At 32.1% G+C, this 21,056-nt stretch overlaps 1 protein-coding gene and 2 long non-coding RNA genes across 3 annotated transcripts; 1 reads left to right on the top strand and 2 right to left on the bottom strand.

The window, feature by feature from the left end:
• Positions 1–6,194: 6,194 nt before the first annotated feature.
• On the top strand, positions 6,195–6,999 carry LOC140181092 (uncharacterized). Its single transcript, XR_011875750.1, has 2 exons — positions 6,195–6,610; positions 6,828–6,999. It is a non-coding gene; the product is annotated as an uncharacterized lncRNA (long non-coding RNA).
• A 1,367-nt stretch (positions 7,000–8,366) lies between these two features.
• LOC140180860 (uncharacterized) lies at positions 8,367–13,644 on the bottom strand. The gene is made up of 3 exons (XR_011874910.1): positions 13,145–13,644; positions 9,126–9,348; positions 8,367–9,036 (listed from the first exon to the last, which is right to left on the bottom strand). It is a non-coding gene; the product is annotated as an uncharacterized lncRNA (long non-coding RNA).
• A 4,911-nt stretch (positions 13,645–18,555) lies between these two features.
• On the bottom strand, positions 18,556–18,924 carry LOC112762429 (uncharacterized). The gene has a single exon (XM_025808264.3). It carries the CDS (start codon positions 18,922–18,924, stop codon positions 18,556–18,558), a length of 369 nt encoding a protein of 122 aa, XP_025664049.1.
• Between the last annotated feature and the right edge of the window lie 2,132 nt (positions 18,925–21,056).

Raw genomic sequence — 21,056 nt, 5'->3', positions numbered from 1 at the left:
TTAGAGTAGAGGGAAGGGACATACGTTGTAATTCAAAAATATTCCTAAGCTCCTTTTCTGAAGTTAATGCCAGACAAATCACTTTTTCCGGAGGCCAAGTTTCATGGGATTAAAGATGTCATTATTCCTTACTCGCCATATCCACCAAAGTCCCGAAAAGAACTTGAACGGATGCTCTCTGCTATGATACAAGAACCAGTTCTTCAAATCCAAAGGATGACAAGAAATATCCAACCTATGCCAGACAAGCTGAGCTTTTGGACAATCCCGAATACAATGTAAAACTGATTCTTGGCTAGAAAGACATCTTGGACACCTATCCGATGACGACATCCCTCTTCTAAAGCGAAAACTTGCAGTAGGAAGAGTCTCCTTAAGACACAACCAAGCCAAAAACTTATGCTTTTCCGGAACAAGCTGACGCCAAAGCCAAAGCCAATTCTCCCGCTCCTCCCAACCAAACAGCTGCTTACACAACCACAAGTAACCATTACGTGAGTCATAGACTTTGGCAGCAGACCCACTCCAATACCAACTCACTTCCGAACCTGCTTGTTCATCTGGATTGTAAGAGCACATAATTAATGGTTAATTTGGTTATTAAATTTTTTTATTAAAAAAATATATCTTTATTTAATTACGTGATGGAACATATATTTATATGTAAAATATAATATAATAAAATAAATCTATTCAAAGTATTTAAAAGTATAATTAAAATCATGAACAAATATAATAATAAAATTTGTACTCCAAACAAATAAACATATTTTTTTATCATACATATATTATTTAAAAAATAAATATATTATTAAAATTAATAACAGAAATTTAAAATGATAAAATTCAATTTTTTTACCGTATTTCTTATAGTATTTTTATTTTTTTAATTTTTAATTTATTAATACTTTATTATTTAATTAATAATTAAATAAATTATTTTTATGAAAATTTATTTTTTGTAATATTAGAGAAGAGACCAATATAACAGTTTAAAAAATAAATTGTATAAATATTTAAGAGATAAATATAAAATACATACCTAAGTAATGTTTAGTTTGGTTATTAAATTTTTTTATTAAAACAAATCTTTATTTAATTACACGATAGAACATGTATTTATATGTAAAATATAATATAATAACTCTATTTAGAGTACTTAAAAGTATAATTAAAATAAGAAAAAACATATTTTTTATCGTACATAAATTATTTTAAAAAAAATAAATTGTTAAAATTAATAACACAAGTTTAAAATGATAAAATTTAACTTTCTTACAAGTATTTTTTATAGTATTTTTATTCTTTTAATTTTTAATTTATTCGTACTTTATTATTTAATTATATTTTACATATAAATATATGTTCCATCACGTAATTAAATAAAGATATGTTTTTTTAATAAAAAAATTTAATAACCAAATTAACCATTAATTATGTGGGTAAGAAGTGATACATGGTAAAAAGAGGCGCTGGCTATATTGGGAAGAGAGGTTGTGTGGGAGGGCAGTAGATGACGATGACGTTGGCACCCCAACTATGGTTAAGATAAGGACTAATTACAATGTGACACATAATGAAAGATAACTTACATGTTATTTTTGAGAGGGTTGAGTAGCATTCACCACATATATATATATATATATATATAATGTTAAAAATTGAAGGTTAATTGTTTGGTGACAGGACGAATGTAGTAGTTCCAATGTCAAATATCAGGTAGTACGAAATTTTTGTCTTTAATTAGAGCACTAATATACAAATAATAATAATAATTTCATTTTAAAGTATTTTGGCATCGAATTCCCTTGTCAAATTCACGGGTTTAAATATTTAATCATTCTACCTAATGTGGAACAAAACAAAAAGGTAGTATTATATTAGACCTATCAGTTATATTGGGAAAAAAAAAAAAAGAAATTTACTAATAACTACTCTCTGCATAGAAACTATAAAAACTAAAAAGCTTATTTATGTTTTGCAGTTTGAATGTAATAGTCTACTCGTCAATTGAGGATAAATTTTGCTTCGGGCTATTTTTTTTTTCCTTGTTGTAAAAAGGAAAAAAAAAATGAAATAACTAACTTATTGTTTTGATCTACTCTAAAGTAGTCAATTTTAAAGTGCATTCTATTTAATTTTGTTCCCTTAATGTGAGAACCAATTAAGTCTAATAACTGAATCCCAAAAAAGCAGTCAGAAACTCAGAATGTTTAAGATATAACTATTTATATTCTTTTCTTATTAGTTTAAGTAATTTTTGAAAAAAAATAATTTCATAATATACTATATATCAAAAGTTCTATAATCTAGCTACAGATTTAAAATTCGATTTCTGTTAATAAAAAGGCTTAAGTAAGAACTATTCAATACTTATAAAACACTCATCATAATCACATAACACTTTATATATACTACCATACATTAGTATTCTCCTATCATGTTTATAATTGAATATCTTTTGCAAGTGAAATTCACAAGATGAACATTAATATGTTCAAATAAAATAATAAAAAATCTAACTCAAGCGTAAAAACTGTTAGCTAAATTGGTGAGAATTATTAGTACCAATAATATATGTTTAATTTACAAAGATTATTTTCATAAATTCATAATAATATATCCTAATTATAAGTGTAATGCATGGCTTCTAAATTCTTCTAAGTGTCGGTCCATGAATCAAATGGATAATCAATACAAATTAGTAATACATCCCAATACCTGGCCCTTAATTAGAAGAGTCTCGTTCTTAATTAATAATACACATGGAAACTAGTTAGGTGGGAACTGGTGTATTCAAGGCTAATAATAATGTTAGATTAACAATTAATTAATAATAATGAAAACATGACGAGAAATTGTTTATGGCGTCAACTGAATTGCCGTGTTACCTAGAAACTATGATGCAGGCAAATTGGGTAGCACGTCACCAAAATGAAGTTTAGGCTTTTAGCACAAACGGGCATGTTTTCCACTTCCCAATAATTATATTCAATTTTTCCTCAACCACACTTTTTCCTTTCTTTTTTTTTTTTTTTTTTGAATTTTTGTATTTTTTTTTAGACTGGTCAATGTGTCATCAGAAATGTATTATTCAATGAAAAAAAAAAGAGTAAAATTTAATTTCCAAACAAGCTAAGACAAATTCATATATATATATATTAAGAAAAAATCTATGGGCCAGCAACTTTGTTAAATTCTAGCCAGCATATAACCAGTAAAAAAAAGTAAGTCATTGGATGAAATCTCACACCAATCTCATACCATTAAAACCATTATTGATGGCTATTTGATGGCTACAAATCACAAAAGTTACTGGCCCATAGCATTCCTCATATATTAATTTCAACCTATGTGAGTAAAATTCTTTTATATTAACACTTAATTAGGAGGTAAAAGTACTTAGTTTTCTATTCACACTATCTTAAAGAAATACTATTTTTTGCATAATCAATACACTTAATTAGATATCAATATAAAAAAATTGTAGTGACATGCATTATACAAAAGTTAAAACTTTTTTTTTTAAATAATATAATTAACTAGCAAAATTTTCATTATCACCAATCTGCAGAAACATATAGTAGGAGTTATGCATAATAATCTCTAATAAGTTTATATATAAATATACATGATATTATAATTGAGAGAGAAAGGGAGAGAGAGAGGAGTGACTAGCTAGCTAGCTAGGAAAACCAGCAACAAAATTTATTTCACTTTATAAATTTTTTGTGACCATTGATGAAGTTTTAAGGCTAAGAACCGTTTACAAATAATTGCCTAATAACCCGATATAATTGAATCAACAATAATATTATAGGAGTATAGGTGTGAATAATAATAAATCACAACAAAAATAAAATAAGCTTAACCAAAAAAAAAAAAAAGAAGAAGAACAAAATTTATAAAGTTCATGAAGGTGAAGAAAAAAATGCCTGGCTTTCCCATGTACGCCGCTAAATCAATCTTCTTCCACCGGTGAATTCTCCACCATCGATCATAACCCTATCATCTTCTTCTTCTTCTTCTTGTAGCACAAAACATCATCATCACCACATGATTGAAAATAATAATGATAATAATAATAATAATAACAATAATGAACATCTTCATCATCCTCATCATAAGGGTCCATATGATGAATGATTGCAACGGCATTATTATGATTGTTGTCATCCATAAATAATAGTTTCTTCTTCTTCTTGTTATTATTGTTCATGATTATGATGAAAGTATCATATCATGGTACTTTTTTTTTTTCCTTCTCTTTGGTTCCGAAAAGACACAAAGTAGGGTGGAGTTTCTGAATTTACTTTGAAGGGAAAAGGAACAGTGTTATTGAAAAAGGGTGTCACTTTGTGTTTTTGTGTTTATAACTAAGTCAGAGAGAGAGAGAGAGAGAGAGAGAAAAGGGAAGAGGTAGAATTGTATGTAGATGGAGGAAGGGTGTTCCCAAGAAGAAGACGAGCGTTTCAAATACTAGTGTCCTTAATTATTTTTTCTTTTCTTATTAATAATGCATGTTATTTAACAAAAACCAAATTGTTAGAATAATCCTTAATTATTATAGCCTTTTTCCCGTTTGAAACTGAATCTATTAAAACATAAGACACTTAAATTGCTGTTTAACAAACTTTAGATATTTTGATTTTCAATACATTTTTATTTTTTTTTAAATTTTATTCTTATTAAATAGATTGTTTTTTTTGTTATTTTAATTAAAAAATTAATTTATTTTATAATAATATTTTTTAATTTAATTGCTTTATAACAAAATTTATTAGACTTTATTGTCCAAGAAACATATTAAAAATTTGCTGATCGAAAATAATATATCAAAAGTCATTTTTAAAAAATAAAATTTGTTTAATATTAAAATGTTTGATCTAAAATTTTTTAAGAATTAATTTAGATATTATTTTAGAATTAATTTATTTAAGAATTAATATATATTGATTTTGTCATTAGATTAGAAAAACTATTAACATTATACAAGTTTAATATGAAAGGGAATGATGAAAATAATAAAAATATAAATCTTTGTTTTTTTCAACTTTTACAGATTACGTACAATACATCAAGTCCATACTTTTATTTATTACCATAAAATATTGTCATCAAATTTTTTCAACAAATCTTGAACTATTAAAATAGCATTACTCTTCATTTATCTCCTATGGAGGTGGGCCATGAAAAAGAAGGCATTTTTGTTTCACACGTTGGGGTGGTTCTCTTTGTCTTCCACTCTTCCCCCTCAAACAACAGTCAATGGTTTTAATTAGCTATAACCTATAAGGCTATAACCCTTCATGACTTCATCAATGAGCAATCACCAAACCCACTTAATATATTCATAAATTACTATGTATTTTATTTTTAGGTTGAGTTTGTTATCCTACTTTTTCTTTTTGGAATTTTGGCTCCTCTATAGAGTGAGTGTATACTCTGGTAAAATGAAAAAAAAAAAAAAAAAACACTATAGTTATATTATTATTTGTATATTACTGATAGTGTATAAATCTATCTAATTAAGTACAAGGAGATTAATCTTAATCTAAATTGCTTCATTACTTTCTTTTCTTTTATAGTTGTTGCGACGACCTGTCCGGTTAAGAGATACCGTTTGTATAAAAAAAATTAATTCTATTTAATTATTAAATTATTTTTTTTTTACAAATTGAATTGATCAAATAATTAGTTTATTTATCATCTGCTTAAATAAATATCAAATATTTTCGAATTTTTGTCTGTTATATATAATAATTCTGTTAAATTAAAAGATATCATAAAAAATCTAAAAATTTTTCTAAAAACAAGTTATTTATTTCTATATTATCTTACATTTCTTTCCAATTTTTGTCTAGGCGGGAACAATGTAACTTCAGAAAAAGATTACAAAATAAATATTTTTTTTTTTTAAGAAAAAAATCAGGAATATGAAAAGTGGTTGATGTATGTAGTTAATAGGGGTGTTCAAAATCAATCCAATCCAAACAAAACCGATAAATCGAACAAAAAAACCGATAATTGAACAAACCGAAAACAAAAAAACCGAAAAAGTGAGATTTTGCAATTTTTTTACGGTTCGATTTGTTTTTTGATTCTGGTAGAAAAAACCGAACCGGTGTTATTAAAAACCCTACTATAAAAGCAGCCTCCCTCCACAAATTCCTCCTAAACAAACCGTAGCCACCCCTAGCAGAAACCCTAACTCCCTCGAGCCCTCTTTCAGTCTCTCTAGCGAATCGCAGTGGAACCTCCTCCTTCTTTTTCTCTGCCATCGACGCCGCCGGACAGCACCATCGCAACGGCGCAACCCTTTTCTCTTTCTCTCTCTTCCCCGTAGGCTCGTAGCGCTTTTCTTTCTCCCTCAGTCTCGACAGCTCCACACACCACCTCTCCAGCAGCCGTCTCCTCCACGAACCAACAGCCGCTGTCGTTTTCGACGAACCGCAACAGCACGCACCAGACGCAATCGAAGCCGCTGCCATTCGTCGTCCTTCTCTTGTTCGTCATTGATCTGTCTAGTCTCTCTGGTCTTTGGTTCATCGCCCCGCCGTCTCACCATCCTGCACCTCCGTCGTCCTCTGCAATGGAGCCTAAGTCTCAGGTTATTTTTTTTGTTCTGATTCTATTTTTATTAATTCTGGTTTAGTCTTCTTATTGATTTTAATTTGTAATGAACACTTGGTTGGCTTGTTCTTGATTTTAGAGTTGAGTTGATTCTGATTTTATTTTTAATTTTAAAATTTTTGTTCTGTTTTGATTTAGGAAAATTCTTGTTTAGGGTTGATTCTGAACTTTTTGTTTATTTAATGTTAATGCAGGAAAGGGGAAGGTGAAAGATGAAGAATTTGTGGAATTGGTACACCACATGAATATTTTTGAAATTAGTTTGGTTGTATTTTTTATTTAGTTTGATTCTATTTCTTGATTCAGTTTGGAATTGGTGCACTGTTCTTGCAAAATTTTTGAAATTAGTTTGATTGTATTTCTTGATTTTCTTGATTCAATTCAGGTTGATTATTATTCTATCTGTTTCTGCTGTTTTTGTAACAAAATTGTTAATGATTTTGATTTGTTGTGCTTCTACTAATTTGTTAGTGATTTATGAGTCAAGTTGATCATTGTTTTGCGAAATTGTTAATTATTTTAGTACCCTATATATAATTTGATGATTAGAATAGAATAGATTTTCAAAACAATTTAAAAATCGAACAAATCGAATTGAACCAAACCAAATTTAATTAATTTGATTTGGTTCAGATGATCTTAATAAAAGTCGAACCAAACCGAATCGCACTATTAATATAACATTGAATCGAATGACTCGAATCAAACCACACTACGATCTGATCCGCTGATGAGATATTGGAATTAACAAATATAATTAGATTAATAAACCTACCGGCGGTTTATATAAATATTTGACAGTGTAGTATGTGACATTGTCTATCTGCTAACGTTTTATTAAAACCTTGCACTGATTCATGTTCCTCCATTGCCGGATATGCAACAACTTCACTTGAAACGTATAAACAATATTGACTTAATTATTAATAAATTTGGAGTAGTATGTACTATGTAGTAGATTACTGGTTTTTTTATGCAGCTAGTATATACTTGGTGCTGGGTTTAAATATATAATATGCTCTTTTGAACGGACCAGATTCGATCTTATCGTCTTGATTGAAGCATATAAAGAATATCAATAATTATTGAACAACATAATTAGTGTTGTGTGGTGTGTGACTGCTGCTCGATCACTCCATGTGAATATGTGATATCCTTAGTAGTAGTGTCATAGATTATATAGTTATTATATTCAAGCTCCGTTTTTCTTGTATGAAATAGTTGAACTTTATTAATCAAAGTTATTAATACAATAGATAAGAAATTCAGCCAGTTTAACCAGCTAAAAAAGATGAATTAGACATTAAATTTGAGTTCGGGAAAAAAAAATCCACTTTCAAGTTATACAAAAAAAATCTCTCTTTTTTTCTTAATTGTAACCTGCTAAATTGAATATGTTAACTATAACATTTTTAAATAAAAAAATATAAAAATAAATTTTTAGTTACTAATTTTAGAATAAAAAATTTATAATTTAAAAATTTAGATTTTAAAATAAATAAAATAATTATAAAAAAAGTTAACTGATATTAAAAAAAAATTAATTATCTATTATTATTTTTTTAAATTATAAATTTTTATATTTAACATATTATCTTAAATCCAAACTCAAATTTAATTTACAAACTTTCTAACTCATCTTATCTTATTGAACTATTAACAAGTGAAATTCGAAATAATTAATAAAATAACATAACTTACTATTTATATGCCACTTAAAGTAGCCACATCTATTGAATTTTTTTGTACCATCTCACCTATATAGTATATATAGCACCTCACTTTTTCTCCACCAACATCTAAATATCCTCTCACCATATACTTGTTTACATCATTCCTATACACAACACACAATTATCAAATGAATGTATTATCAATTTGATAGTTCTAACCCAAATATTGATAGCTTTAACTTAAATGAATATAAAAATGTTCCTACAGCAGCAGTAAAGAAATTGGAGGTTGGGTCAACGAAAGCTGAACCCATTACTCCCAAGACCAGAAATAAACTCACTTGGATGAAGGATTTTGTGCTCAATTGATGAGAGGAGAAGGACGTGAAAATAGCATCACTGTGACACCTTGGCAAGTTAGTTAGAGAGAAATATATTAGAAAGAATGTGATGATAGTTCAGTAGAAAATTTAGTGGATTCGGTTGTAAATTGGAGTGAGCACCCAACTCGAATAGGGACATATTCTCTTTATTGTTCTTCATTCGTTTATCTTTTCTCATTTATCAATACAAATCATCTCTAATCCCATTACACTATTTTTACAATTCTTAATCTAACAACTGGTGCTTTCATTGAGAGGGGAATGGCCAATCCTGATGAACTTAACCGCCTGGCAAAAATTGCTGCATTGCAACGTGATCACGTAGAAGTGGCTAGGCAGCTTGGAACCTGCAGTGCACGTATGGAAGAGTTAGAAAATTCAATGCGTGACATTCAAACTATGTTAAAGGAATCGCTAAAAATGAAACGGGCTGAACCTGAACTTGATGAAGAAGTAATTTCTCGTAGTTCCTATACACGCGGGAGTCCAAGCTCTCATCTACCATTGAATCGGGCATACAAACCTGAACTACCATTGTTTGATGGAGATCGGGTGGAGTAATGGGTGTTCAAAGCTCGAGAGTACTTCGAGTGGTACTCGGTAACCAGTGATATGAGGGTACGTATGCTTTCCTTTCACCTCAGTGGATCTGCTTATTCCTGGTATAGATGCGTAATTAACAATAATATTCAATACACTTGGGAGAATTTTTTGGATGCTTTGTTGATAAGATTTGGCCAGAATCAATTTTATGACCCTAAGGCAACTCTTAAGGAGCTAAAACAAACTTCTACGGTGGCTGAATATCAGAATCAATTTGAAGAATTGTCCAATCAAGTGACTGGATTGAGTGAAGAATGGTTAATTTCGCTATTTGTGGCTGAGTTGCATGATCATCTAAAGTGTGAGTTACTCTTAGCCAAACCAACTTCATATGTCACCGCAACTTTGTTGGCACGACTGCATGAGCAGAAACTTGCAGCTGCTGCACCCCTTTATCATAAATCACCCACAACCCATACCTCTCAACCTTTACACCTTACACCAAACATTGTCACCCAACCACACACCATTCGCAATTCTGCCCAAAAAAATAATTCACCATCTACCATGCCTCCCTCATCAAACACCACCACACAAACACCTAACTTACCAAATCCTAACCCACCCTTTAGGAAACTCACGGCATCCGAAATTAAACTGAAAAGAGAAAAGGGCCTTTGTTATCATTGTGAAGAGAAGTGGTCTCCGGGGCACCGTTGTAAGACCTCTTGCTACCGTTTAATAGGAGAAGAGGAGTGGCAAGAAATATTGAAAGAACCTGAACCAGAGGTAATCCAGTCACCCAAGATTGACAGTCCCATTGTTGTTGAACCTATGAGACTCGAGATTAGCTTTAATACTATGGTCGGCCAACACCAACCGACTACTTTTCGACTGAAAGGAACATACAAAGGGCAAACGGTTATGGTTCTTATCGATGGCGGTAACACTCATAATTTTGTTAAGGCGAGAGTGGCTGAGAAATTAGAGTTTCCGATCAAGCAAACAGTACCTCTACAGGTACTAGTGGGTAATGGTGATATTATAGGGTGCAGGGCCTTGTGTGAAGATGTTCCGCTGGTCATGAAAGGGTACCAATTTAATGTGAGCACTTTTGTTTTGGAATTACAAGGAGCTGATGTAGTTCTCGAAGTCCAATGGCTAATGTATTTAGGGTATGTTACTACCCATTATGGACTACTAACAATGGAATTCATTGTCAACAATACAGCTGTTAAGCTACAGGGTGAACGGCTACTACAATTTGAAGCCATCAGCAATAAGATGTTGCAAAAAATGGTCTTTTCGGAGGTGGTGACTACACTTTATCATATGAAAATGGTGACTAACCAAGAAGACACAGTGGCTGCCCAGGTCACTGACGAGGTGCAACAGATTTTAAACACCCATGAAGAGGTTTTTGCCGAGCCCTCCCGACTGCCGCCATATCGAGAGATTGATCATAAAATCCACCTAGTACCAGGGTCACAACCGGTTAGTGTTCAACCATACAAGTACCCTCATTTTCAGAAAGAACAGATGGAACGATTAGTGGCTGAAATGCTAGAAACAGGGGTTATTAGGGAAAGTCAGAGCGCCTACTCGAGCCTGGTGTTGTTGGTTCGCAAGAAGGATGGTAGTTGGAGATTTTGTGTAGACTACCGGGCCCTAAATGCAATCACCATCAAAGAAAAGTTTCATATTCCCACTATTGAAGAGATACTAGATGAGTTGTTTGGTGCAGAATTTTTTTCCAAAATTGACCTAAGAACAAGATGCCACCAGATTCGTATGAGCGAAGATACTATTCCTATGATGGCTTTTTAGACCCACCAAGGGCATTATGAGTTCGTGGTCATGCCATTTGGACTAACTAATGCCCCGTCGACATTCCAAGCCACTATGAACAAGATATTTCAGCCATATCTCTGAAAGTTCATCGCTGTTTTTTTTTACGACATCCTAGTGTACATCAAGACGTGGGAGGAACATTTACAACACCTAGAGCTAACTCTGAATGTCCTTGCTCAACATCGTCTATTTGCTAAACGCTCAAAGTGTACGTTTAGATAGCAACAAGTCGATTATTTGGGACACATTGTATGTGCGGCCGGTGTAAAGGTTGATCCGGCAAAGATTGAGGTCATTCAAGCGTGGCCCTTACCGAACACACTCAAACAACTAAGAGGATTCCTCATCTTGACAGGATATTATAGGAAATTTGTGGCTGGCTATGCTACTATTGCTCACCCTCTTACAGAATTGTTAAAGAAGAATAACTTCTCTTGGGGTGTGGAGGCTGAACAGGCCTTCCATGACCTCAAGTTGCCATGGTTCACACCCCGGTGCTGGTCCTACCAGATTTTAGTAAATAATTTACTGTGGAGAGTGATGCATCCCACACAAGAATTGGGGTGGTACTTACCCAAAATGGCCACCCCTTTGAATATTTTAGCAAGAAGATAAACTGCAAGATGATGCTAGCCTCAGCTTATGTCCGGGAGCTCTATGCAATTACCCAGGCAGTTGCAAAATGGTGACACTACCTTTTAGGGAGACAATTTACTATTAAGACAGATCATCAAGTCTTGAAGGAGTTGCTAACTCAAGTCATCCTGACTCCAGATCAGCAATATTACCTAGCTAAGTTGCTTGGCTATGATTTTGTGATTGAGTATAGACCTGGAAAACTAAATCAGGTGGCAGATGCCCTTTCGCGCCACCCAAACTCAGTTCTCCAACCGGAATTCGAAGCCTTGTCTATGGTACAGAACTCGTTGTTGCAATCCTTAAGGGACGCTAACCAGCAGTGCGAAGAGCTGCTTGGGATGCACTAGCAACTGCGATAGGGGAAACTTGAGCCGGATTATGTTGTGACAGAGGGAGTGCTACAATACCAAGGTCGCATTTAGGTTCCAGATTTTCAAGGGCTACGAGAATTGCTCCTAAGTGAATTCCACGCATCTTTGCAGGGGGACATGGAGGAGTGCTTAAGACTTACAAGGGTCTTAGTGATACTTTTTTCTGGCCAGGGATGCATGCCGATGTGCATAAGTTCATTGCGCAGTGTTTAGATTGTCAAGTTACTAAGTACGTGCTAGCTAAGACTCAAGGCTTACTACAGCCTCTCCCTATCCTTACCAGATCCTGAGAGGCAGTTTCTTTGGACTTCATTATCCAATTACCCAGATCAGTGGGGCACAGTGCCATTATAGTCGTGGTTGATCATTTCAGTAAAATGGGTCATTTCTCAGCGTTGAAGCCGGGCTTTACTGCAAAGGACGCAGCCATAGCCTTCATTCATACAATTGTGCGTTTCCATGGGTTCTTTACTACTATGGTTTCTGATCGCGATCCTATTTTTCTAAGCAAGTTTTGGCGAAACCTATTTGAGTTTAGCGGCACCAAATTGCATTACAGTATCGCTTATCACCCTCAGAGTAACGGTCAAACTGAGGTGGTGAACAGGACAGTGGAACAGTATTTGCGGGTTTTCACTCACTCCTTTCCGCACAAGTAGGTCTCCTACCTTGTTTGGGTTGAATTTTGTTATAATGGATCTTTTCATTCAGCAATCAATATGCCCCCCATGAGGCCTTGTATGGCTTCCCTATGCCCACTATACCTGGCTATACCCCTGGCTCTACTACTGTATGGGAGGTTGATGACATGTTGTGTCTGAGAGCCGCTTTTGATCGCTAGTTACGCTACTCGCTGCAACAGGCTCAGAACAAGATGCAAAACCAGGCTAATAAACATAGAAGGGAGAAACAATTTGAGGTGGGACAATGGGTTTTGTTAAAAATTAGAGCCTACAAACAACGTTCTGTCACAAGGGGAAAATTCAACAAATTCCATCAATGCTATTATGGTCCATATCAGATAGTTCAAAAGGTTGGATTAGTGGCTTACCGTTTGAAGCTACCTGATGCGTGTGCCTTGCATCCCGTGTTTCATGTGTCTGTGTTGAAGGAGTACCACGGCGACCCGACTACGGCGGTGTCTTCGACTGCCGACTTGCCCTCCTCTCTTCGGCCCCACCCGCTTGCGATTTTGGCCCGCCGCACTGCCAATAGCCCAGATGGACCACGATCTTAGGTTCTTGTGGATTGGGAAGGTCTTCCACGTGAGGAGACAACCTGGGAGGATGAAGCCACGATTTGCATGTTGTTTTCCGACATTGACCTTGAGGACAAGGTCCTTATGGAGGGCAGGATTATTGATAGCTCTAACCCAAATATTGATAGCTCTAGCCCAAATGAATATGAACATGTTCCTGCAGCAGTAAAGGAATTGGAGGTTGGGCCAACGGAAGCTGAACCCATTGCTCTCAAGACCAGAAACAAGCCTACTTGGATAAAGGATTTTGTGCTCAACTGATGAGAGGAGAAGGGGCATGAAAATGGCATCATTGTGACACCTTGGCAAGTTATTTAGAGAGGAATATATTAGAAAGAATGTGATGAGAGTTCAGTAAAAAATTTAGTGGATTCGGTTGTAAATTGGAGTGAGCACCCAACTCGAATAGGGGCACATTCTCTTTACCGTTCTTCATTCGTTTATCTTTTCTCATTTATCAATACAAATCATCTCTAATCTCATTACACTATTTTTACAATTCTTAATCTAACACAATTACTCCTATTGTCATCTCCACTCCCAAACTTTTTTTTTACTTTTCTTCTAACACATCATTGATTAACCAACTCGTTAATCTGTTCCCAAACATTTTTTCAATAAATTATTTTGTTCCGAAAAATAGTCCTATTTCTATATATTTTCAATTTGGACATATAGTAGGCAAGAAAAAAATAGATCACTTTTTTTTTGTCATGTTATACACTTCTCTTGATTTTCTTAATTTTTGAACCATGTTATTCTGTCTTTGGCACCTATCCAACTTACTCTATCACTACACAAAATCAGCTACCTTAATTTTGAAAGAAATTTACAGTGTATCAATAAATGATTTACTGTTTTCCGTGCTTCATTACACAACACGCACCTATCTTCACTTTGAGGTATGATATTCCTCTTCACAAGCTTGTCAATTGTATTCAGTTTGTCTATCATCACCATCCAAATAAGTATTTTCATCATCGGAAAAACAAGTCCACTCCACATCTAGTAATATATGTGCTTTACATTTGGAGCTCTTAGAATTCTTCCGGTTGCTGTATTGATAAACGACTTCACGTTATATGTCCCTTTCGAGCCAAATATCCACACTACTCTATTCCTATAACCTGCACATAAAGTAACACTTTCCAAAATATTATTAAACTCGCCTATTTGTGCCATTTTTCTGTCAAGGAATTTCTTCCTTCGTTGGAAGTTTTAGATTCAAATTGACCCACTCCACTTGTCACAGTCACTAATCATACTTTTTTTTTCTGACATGAGACGTTACAAAGGAATGAGCATTTTTTCGAGCGTTCTTATCCCGGACCACTCGTCTTTTCAAAGTCTAGTTTGGGTTCCATCGCCAATACATATCCTCCACCCCTTATTGCACTTCTCTTTAAATACATTGTTGCTATCCGCAATAGTAACTATCTCTTTTTACGGCCTGTTCGCTCTCTTACATATATATTTCTCTACCGGCAAACCCACATCCACATCATAGCACAATGTTACCTTTTTTTCCATAACACATCACTTTCATTTGAGAATTGTCACTACCATTTAAACAATATGGCTATATTCTTCAACTTACTTCTAGCATTCCAAAGGAAGTAAGGTCATAAATTCATAATACAGGAGCCTTTGTCCTCATTTTGAGTAGATATAGATACGCTCCTCATTCATGATCTAATGATTATAATAATTGACTTATTAACCTCCAAATTAATAACTCTTCCAACAATCTTGATGAAGCTTTTAAGAGAACCATTATGAGACAAGTCATTCTTCATAGATTAACTTCGTTCAATTTCTTATAAGAAAAATGTTTAGAAGGCATTAAAATTTAGAGAAAAGGACAAATAGGTCCCTAACCTTTTGCCCCGCGGATATTTTTGTCTCTGACTATTAAAAAATAATTTGAAGTCCCTAACCTTCACAAAAGTTGGACGGATCAGTCCCTCCATCCAAATGCTTGTCACGCATATGCGTCGCCTGGCAGACTTCCCTCTCACGAGTACGCGTGGGTCACGTGTACGCGTCGCCATGAATTCAGCAAATCCTCATTTTTTCCTGAATTCTCCACTTTGCATCTTTTTTTTTTCATTTCTTTCAAGCTATTATTGCCTTTAAAACTTTCAATCACTCAAACAAACATATCAAGGCATCGAATGGGAGAAAAGTAAATTAAATTTAGCCCTAACCCCATTATAACCATTGAAAAGACCTCTTGATATGTGTATCCATGTATTGAATATATGTTGATTGGTAGAAGAAGAGCAAGCTTTAGAAAGCTAGATTAGTAGAGAATTGAGAAGATCGATCCTCAAACACTATAGAGATTAGAGTGCAAACACTTCCGATGAGGGTTCGATACTCAATCCCTTGTTCCTTGCTTTCACGAATTTTCTTCTTGCAAGTATATTTATACTTCATTTTGAGATTTGAATTAGTGGAATTCATAAATCATCATACTATATTAGCCCTACTTGTTCATATATGTTCTTGGAGATTAATTCATTTTTAACCAAGTAGGTAGACGCATTTTGCATATTAGTTGATGAACCACAAGAGTTTAGCATGAGGACATGCTAATGTTTAAGTATGAAAAAGTTGATGAACCACAATTTTATAGTTTATATTGTATTGAATTTGGTGGATTTTATCAATTTTTTCCATATTTATTTTCTAAAATAGCATGGTTTTGTGAATTTCTCCTAAGTGTGCTTAATAATTGAAAACATGCTTTCTAGGCTATTAAATTGCTAGATTTAATTTACTTTTCTCCCATTCGATGCCTTGATATGTTTGTTTGAGTGATTTAAAGTTTTGAAGGCAAGAATGGCTTGAAAGAAATGGAAAAAAACATGCAAAGTGGAGAATTCATGAAGAAATGAGGATTTGTTGAATTCATGGCGACGCGTACGCGTAAGAGGGAAGTCTGCCAGGCGACTCGTACGCGTGACAAGCATTACAAGAGCTACGTCAGACTTCCGTTGGGTCTGACGGAGGTATTTGGATGGAGGGACTGATCCGTCTAACTTTTGTGAAGGTCAGAGATTTAAAAATATTTTTCAATGGTTAGGGACGAAAATGTCCACGAGACAAAAGGTCAGAAACCTATTTGTCTTTTTTCTCTAAAATTTATTATTTTTAGCCATTACTTAATCATTAATTCAGTTTCTTTAGTCTAATAATTTAACAACATATTTTATTTTATATTTTTAAATACTTTATTGAATACCTCCTGATGGCCCACTAAACATTTTTCTCCTTATAAATACCTTATGATATGAACCATTTTCCCGAACTCATTCACACTAACTCCTTAACTTAGCCATGAAAGTCTTTGCAAGTACATTGCCTATCCACTCAAAATCTAAAACTTCACGTAGAGCTCACAAATTTGCTTGCTATTCAAAGTCTCATTTACGAAAATTTTCTAGTCCTTCTGATGTAACTTGTAACAATATAATTACTAATATATTCTTTAAAAGAAATGCATGCTATCAAATAAAATCTTAGAATTAAATCAATTTTCATGTTTAATTCTTAAACAAAACATTCCTGTAAAAATGAAATATTAATCATATTTATTAGAGATATAACTATTTATGTATCTTCTCTTATCAATTTAAATTTAAAAAAAATAATTTTACGATGATATTTAAAAAAATTTGTAAAAAATTTTAAATTAACGAAGAGGAATTAAAAATATGTTAAATTTAACCACGCTAAACAAAATAAAAAATAACCACACCTACTTGATAAGTTGGGCCATATATATATTCAAGCGTTTGAAAACTAATTTCTGCCAAATAAAAAATAATAATTAGATTTTGGACTATGCCACAAGATATGTTTTTTTTTTGAGGGACCACAAGATTCACGCCCACGCCCATTTAAAACAGTCTATCTGTTTTACAAGCCTGGTCCTGAAATCTGAACTAGCCCATGAAATGAATATATATATATAACTCCACAATTTCTCGAACGCAATTGTGAGTCCAATAGTGTAAAACAAACTACATAGTACATACAAAGCAACAGGAATAAAATTATATTATGGCTATCCCAAAAAAAAAGACTATGGAAAATCCTAAAGTACTAATACTTTTAGACATTTCCTAGAAAAAATAAAAAATTAATTAATGTTAATTCCAATGTAAAATAAATACAAAAAATATAATTATCTATTTTTTTCGTAATATCTAAAAAAAAGGCTTATATAACGGGTTCTTCATCGATTAGATATATATGATATGATACGGTATCACTTGTAATCTTGTATATATGTTATGGTTCATAGAATCTAAAATACTGGATAGAGGTGCATTATTTATAGAAAATCATACTTTAATAATGGCCCCCTAAAGCCTCGTCGCAATCAAAACATTGCAGATTGCAGCTATATATATGTATCAATGTATGCCTTTAATAATTTACCTAATTATTAGTAGTCTCTTTCAGTAAGCAATAATAATAATTGTTGCACAAAAAATACACTCAAACTCTTTACTACAAATCAAATATAGCAATAAACTAATCGACTATCTTATGTATGTGTATATAAAAATTAGTTATTAAAATTAAGTTATCAGTATAAAATATATGTTAAAATATAAATATATATTAAAAATAAATTAATATATATATATATATATATTGATGACGAATTTTCGTCTAGGAATATCATTTTTGTTAACCAATATATAAAGTCGTGCATATAAGCTTCACTTAAGAATTGCTATATATATATATATATAACTTAAGCATGGTCATTGATCGGCCTCTAACCAAGTTATAATATAACACGATAACATCAAAATTAGTGATGATATTGATAAGTATAATTATACATCGACGACTCACAAACTCTATTATATATTACATCAAAAAAGTTTGTTCTTCTCTCTGTATGATGTCCACTAAGACCTTCTACTTTCTACTACTTTTATATATATATATATATATATAAAACATTATTTTTCTTTTTAAATACTAAAATAAAACTAACTTCACTCTCTCTATATAATTGCCTCTTCTCAAAATAAAAACAAAAGTATATTGACTTTTTTCGTTAATAATGAATTAATTTATTCTCCCTTGTTATAAAATAAAGTACGAGGCTTATTTCATAATAAGAAAGAATAAATCAATTCAATATTAAAAAATAAAAAAGTTGACCCACGCAACTTAAATCATCTAGTAACCAAGGGGAACCATCGTTCATGAAAAGAAGATTGGTAAGCCATCATGAAGAAGAGAAACACAAGCAAGAGTGCCACTCCCCACGGTGACCCTCCGGCACGGTGCAACGACTCCCTCTCCTCCGGCAAAGGAATCGGAAACGACTCGGAGGAGAGGCAGTGTACAATAAGCAACAAGATTAGCGGAACAAGTGCTAGCAAGATCTTGACCTGAACAAGCAAATCCTCAAACTTGGACTCATAGTTTATGTACCAAGAAAATACCAACACAAAGAAGAGTATGAACATGAAGAAGCATAGGTGAAGTGGGAAAGAGAAATATTCCCAGAAGTAGTATTGATCATTATAGTATCTAGCCATGAATGTTATTTTTCTTATTATTATTGTTATGAGTGAGTAGCTAGCTAGGGTTAAAAGAAGTAATATGTTTGCTCTTTGTTTGTGAAGTTGTTGGGACTTGGGAGTGAGTTTTATTGTGTTGTTGAAGATCTTTCGGGTGTTGTTTGGAGCTTTCTAGGAGGTTTGGTTTTGTAGGAGTGGATTGCATTGTGTATTGTTTGGTCAAAAAGGTTTTTATAGGGAGTTTGGGTCATGTTCATGATTGTTATTTTCCAAGTGTACATTTAGGAAAGGGTGATCCGCTGATGTGAATGTTGATTTCTTTATTTTGTGGATTGCCTTTTTATGTATCCCAATCCCATAATTGGTTTTTTGAAAATGTCATAATTATTTATTTTAATAAGAAGAAATAAAAATAATAAAATAAGTTGTCAACAATCAACTTAAATAGATTCTTTAAGTACAATATTTAAATTTTAATTATATAAATTTTGTGAAACAGGTTAAAGTGCAGATTTATATCATCCATATATAATAACGGAGTGAAATTTTTATAAAATAAAGTAGGACAGAATAAATTCAAATGAGTTAAGCTTTAAAGTGATTTTTGAGATTTGTATGTGCACTAAAATTTTAAATAAGGTTAAATTTATATAGAATTTTTTTTTTCTGGAGATTCTATATCATTTTTTCATAATTGTAGGTTACTATGTACATCGAGATTTGGCCAGTAATATGAGAACAAATTCATGGTTGAGGTTGAAAATGGTGTTATCCAATAGTTGAAAGCCACATACCACCGACATTGGACAAGAAGGTGTGGAGGTGAGAAGATCAAGGAAGAGAAATTTTTAAACCATGAGCTGTAGTTTGTGATAAAGCATTCATGGCTAAAGTGGGGTCATATCAAAGGGTGGCCCGTATAAACATTTCTATTTCATATATCTACTATCTTATTCTTATGATCTTAGCTAACAAAATTAGGTTAATTCGCACCTGTTGGTCTAATGATTATAGTTGTTAATTAATTCGTTTAAATAAGTATTAGAAATTTAAATTTTATTTTATGTATACAGTAATAATTTATTGGTTAATGATAAATCTTTAAATAAAATTTATATTTATGACGAATTAATTTTTAACTTCTCAAACTGAAAAATACTGCAAAAAAATGTTAATTTATATATTCTATTGAATTCTCATCTTAATACTTATAATACTAATGTTTTTGTTTTTAATAATATTACGAGAATATAAGAAGAAAGTTTATTAATTTAAAAAAAATATTTTATCTTAATTTTAATAAGAGAATATCATATGATATATTTTAGTTGTTAATTAGTAATATAATAATATAGTTATATTCAATTTTAATTTTAATTACAATTAACAAATATCATATTATATATTTTAATTATTAAATTTATAATTATAATAAAAAATAATATACAACAAATTTTAGTTATAAAATTAATAATATATAGTAGATTAAGAATAAATTTGCTCTCAACTAAAAGTTAATGACTAACTCGTAATTGTATCAAAGTTCACCTTGATAAATAAGAAACTGGCCATGAAATCTTATATATATCGCTACATTTTTTGGGCGCGATATCACTATCATTTTTTATTTTTCGTGTGTGAGAGAGGTGTATCACAAGATGCTGTAAGGAGAGAAGTATTTTATATTGTTATGGGTTACATAAATCGGAGGCACCAATTTATTTGTATTATTTTATTTTTTAAATAAACAATCACAAATTGGACCATCCAATTTGTGTCTTTGAAAATTAAAATAAATTTAATATTAAAATCGGACCGTCTGATTTTTATTTCAATAAATAAAAAAATTAAAAAGTATAAATCGGACCTTTTAATTTGTAATTTATTTCTTTCTTCAAATAAATCGGACCGTCCAATTTGAATATTATCAATTAAAAAAAAATTGGATCCTCTAAAGTTTGAATTTCACTTTAGAGAATAAATGGTGAACATTTTATAAGTGGGACCAAAAATAAATATGAAAGAGAAACTATTCAAGGGTAGATCACACTTTATTCTCTAAAATAAAATTTAAACTCTAGAGGATCCAAATCCAAAAAAAATGTCATATAAAAAAAAATACCTAATCTTCTAATAATAATATTGTTCCG

This window comes from Arachis hypogaea, chromosome 17, assembly GCF_003086295.3.
Source record: "Arachis hypogaea cultivar Tifrunner chromosome 17, arahy.Tifrunner.gnm2.J5K5, whole genome shotgun sequence".
Lineage (NCBI taxonomy): Eukaryota > Viridiplantae > Streptophyta > Magnoliopsida > Fabales > Fabaceae > Arachis > Arachis hypogaea.
Note: the sequence above shows the minus strand (reverse complement) of the source record. Positions and strands in the feature narration are given on the sequence as shown.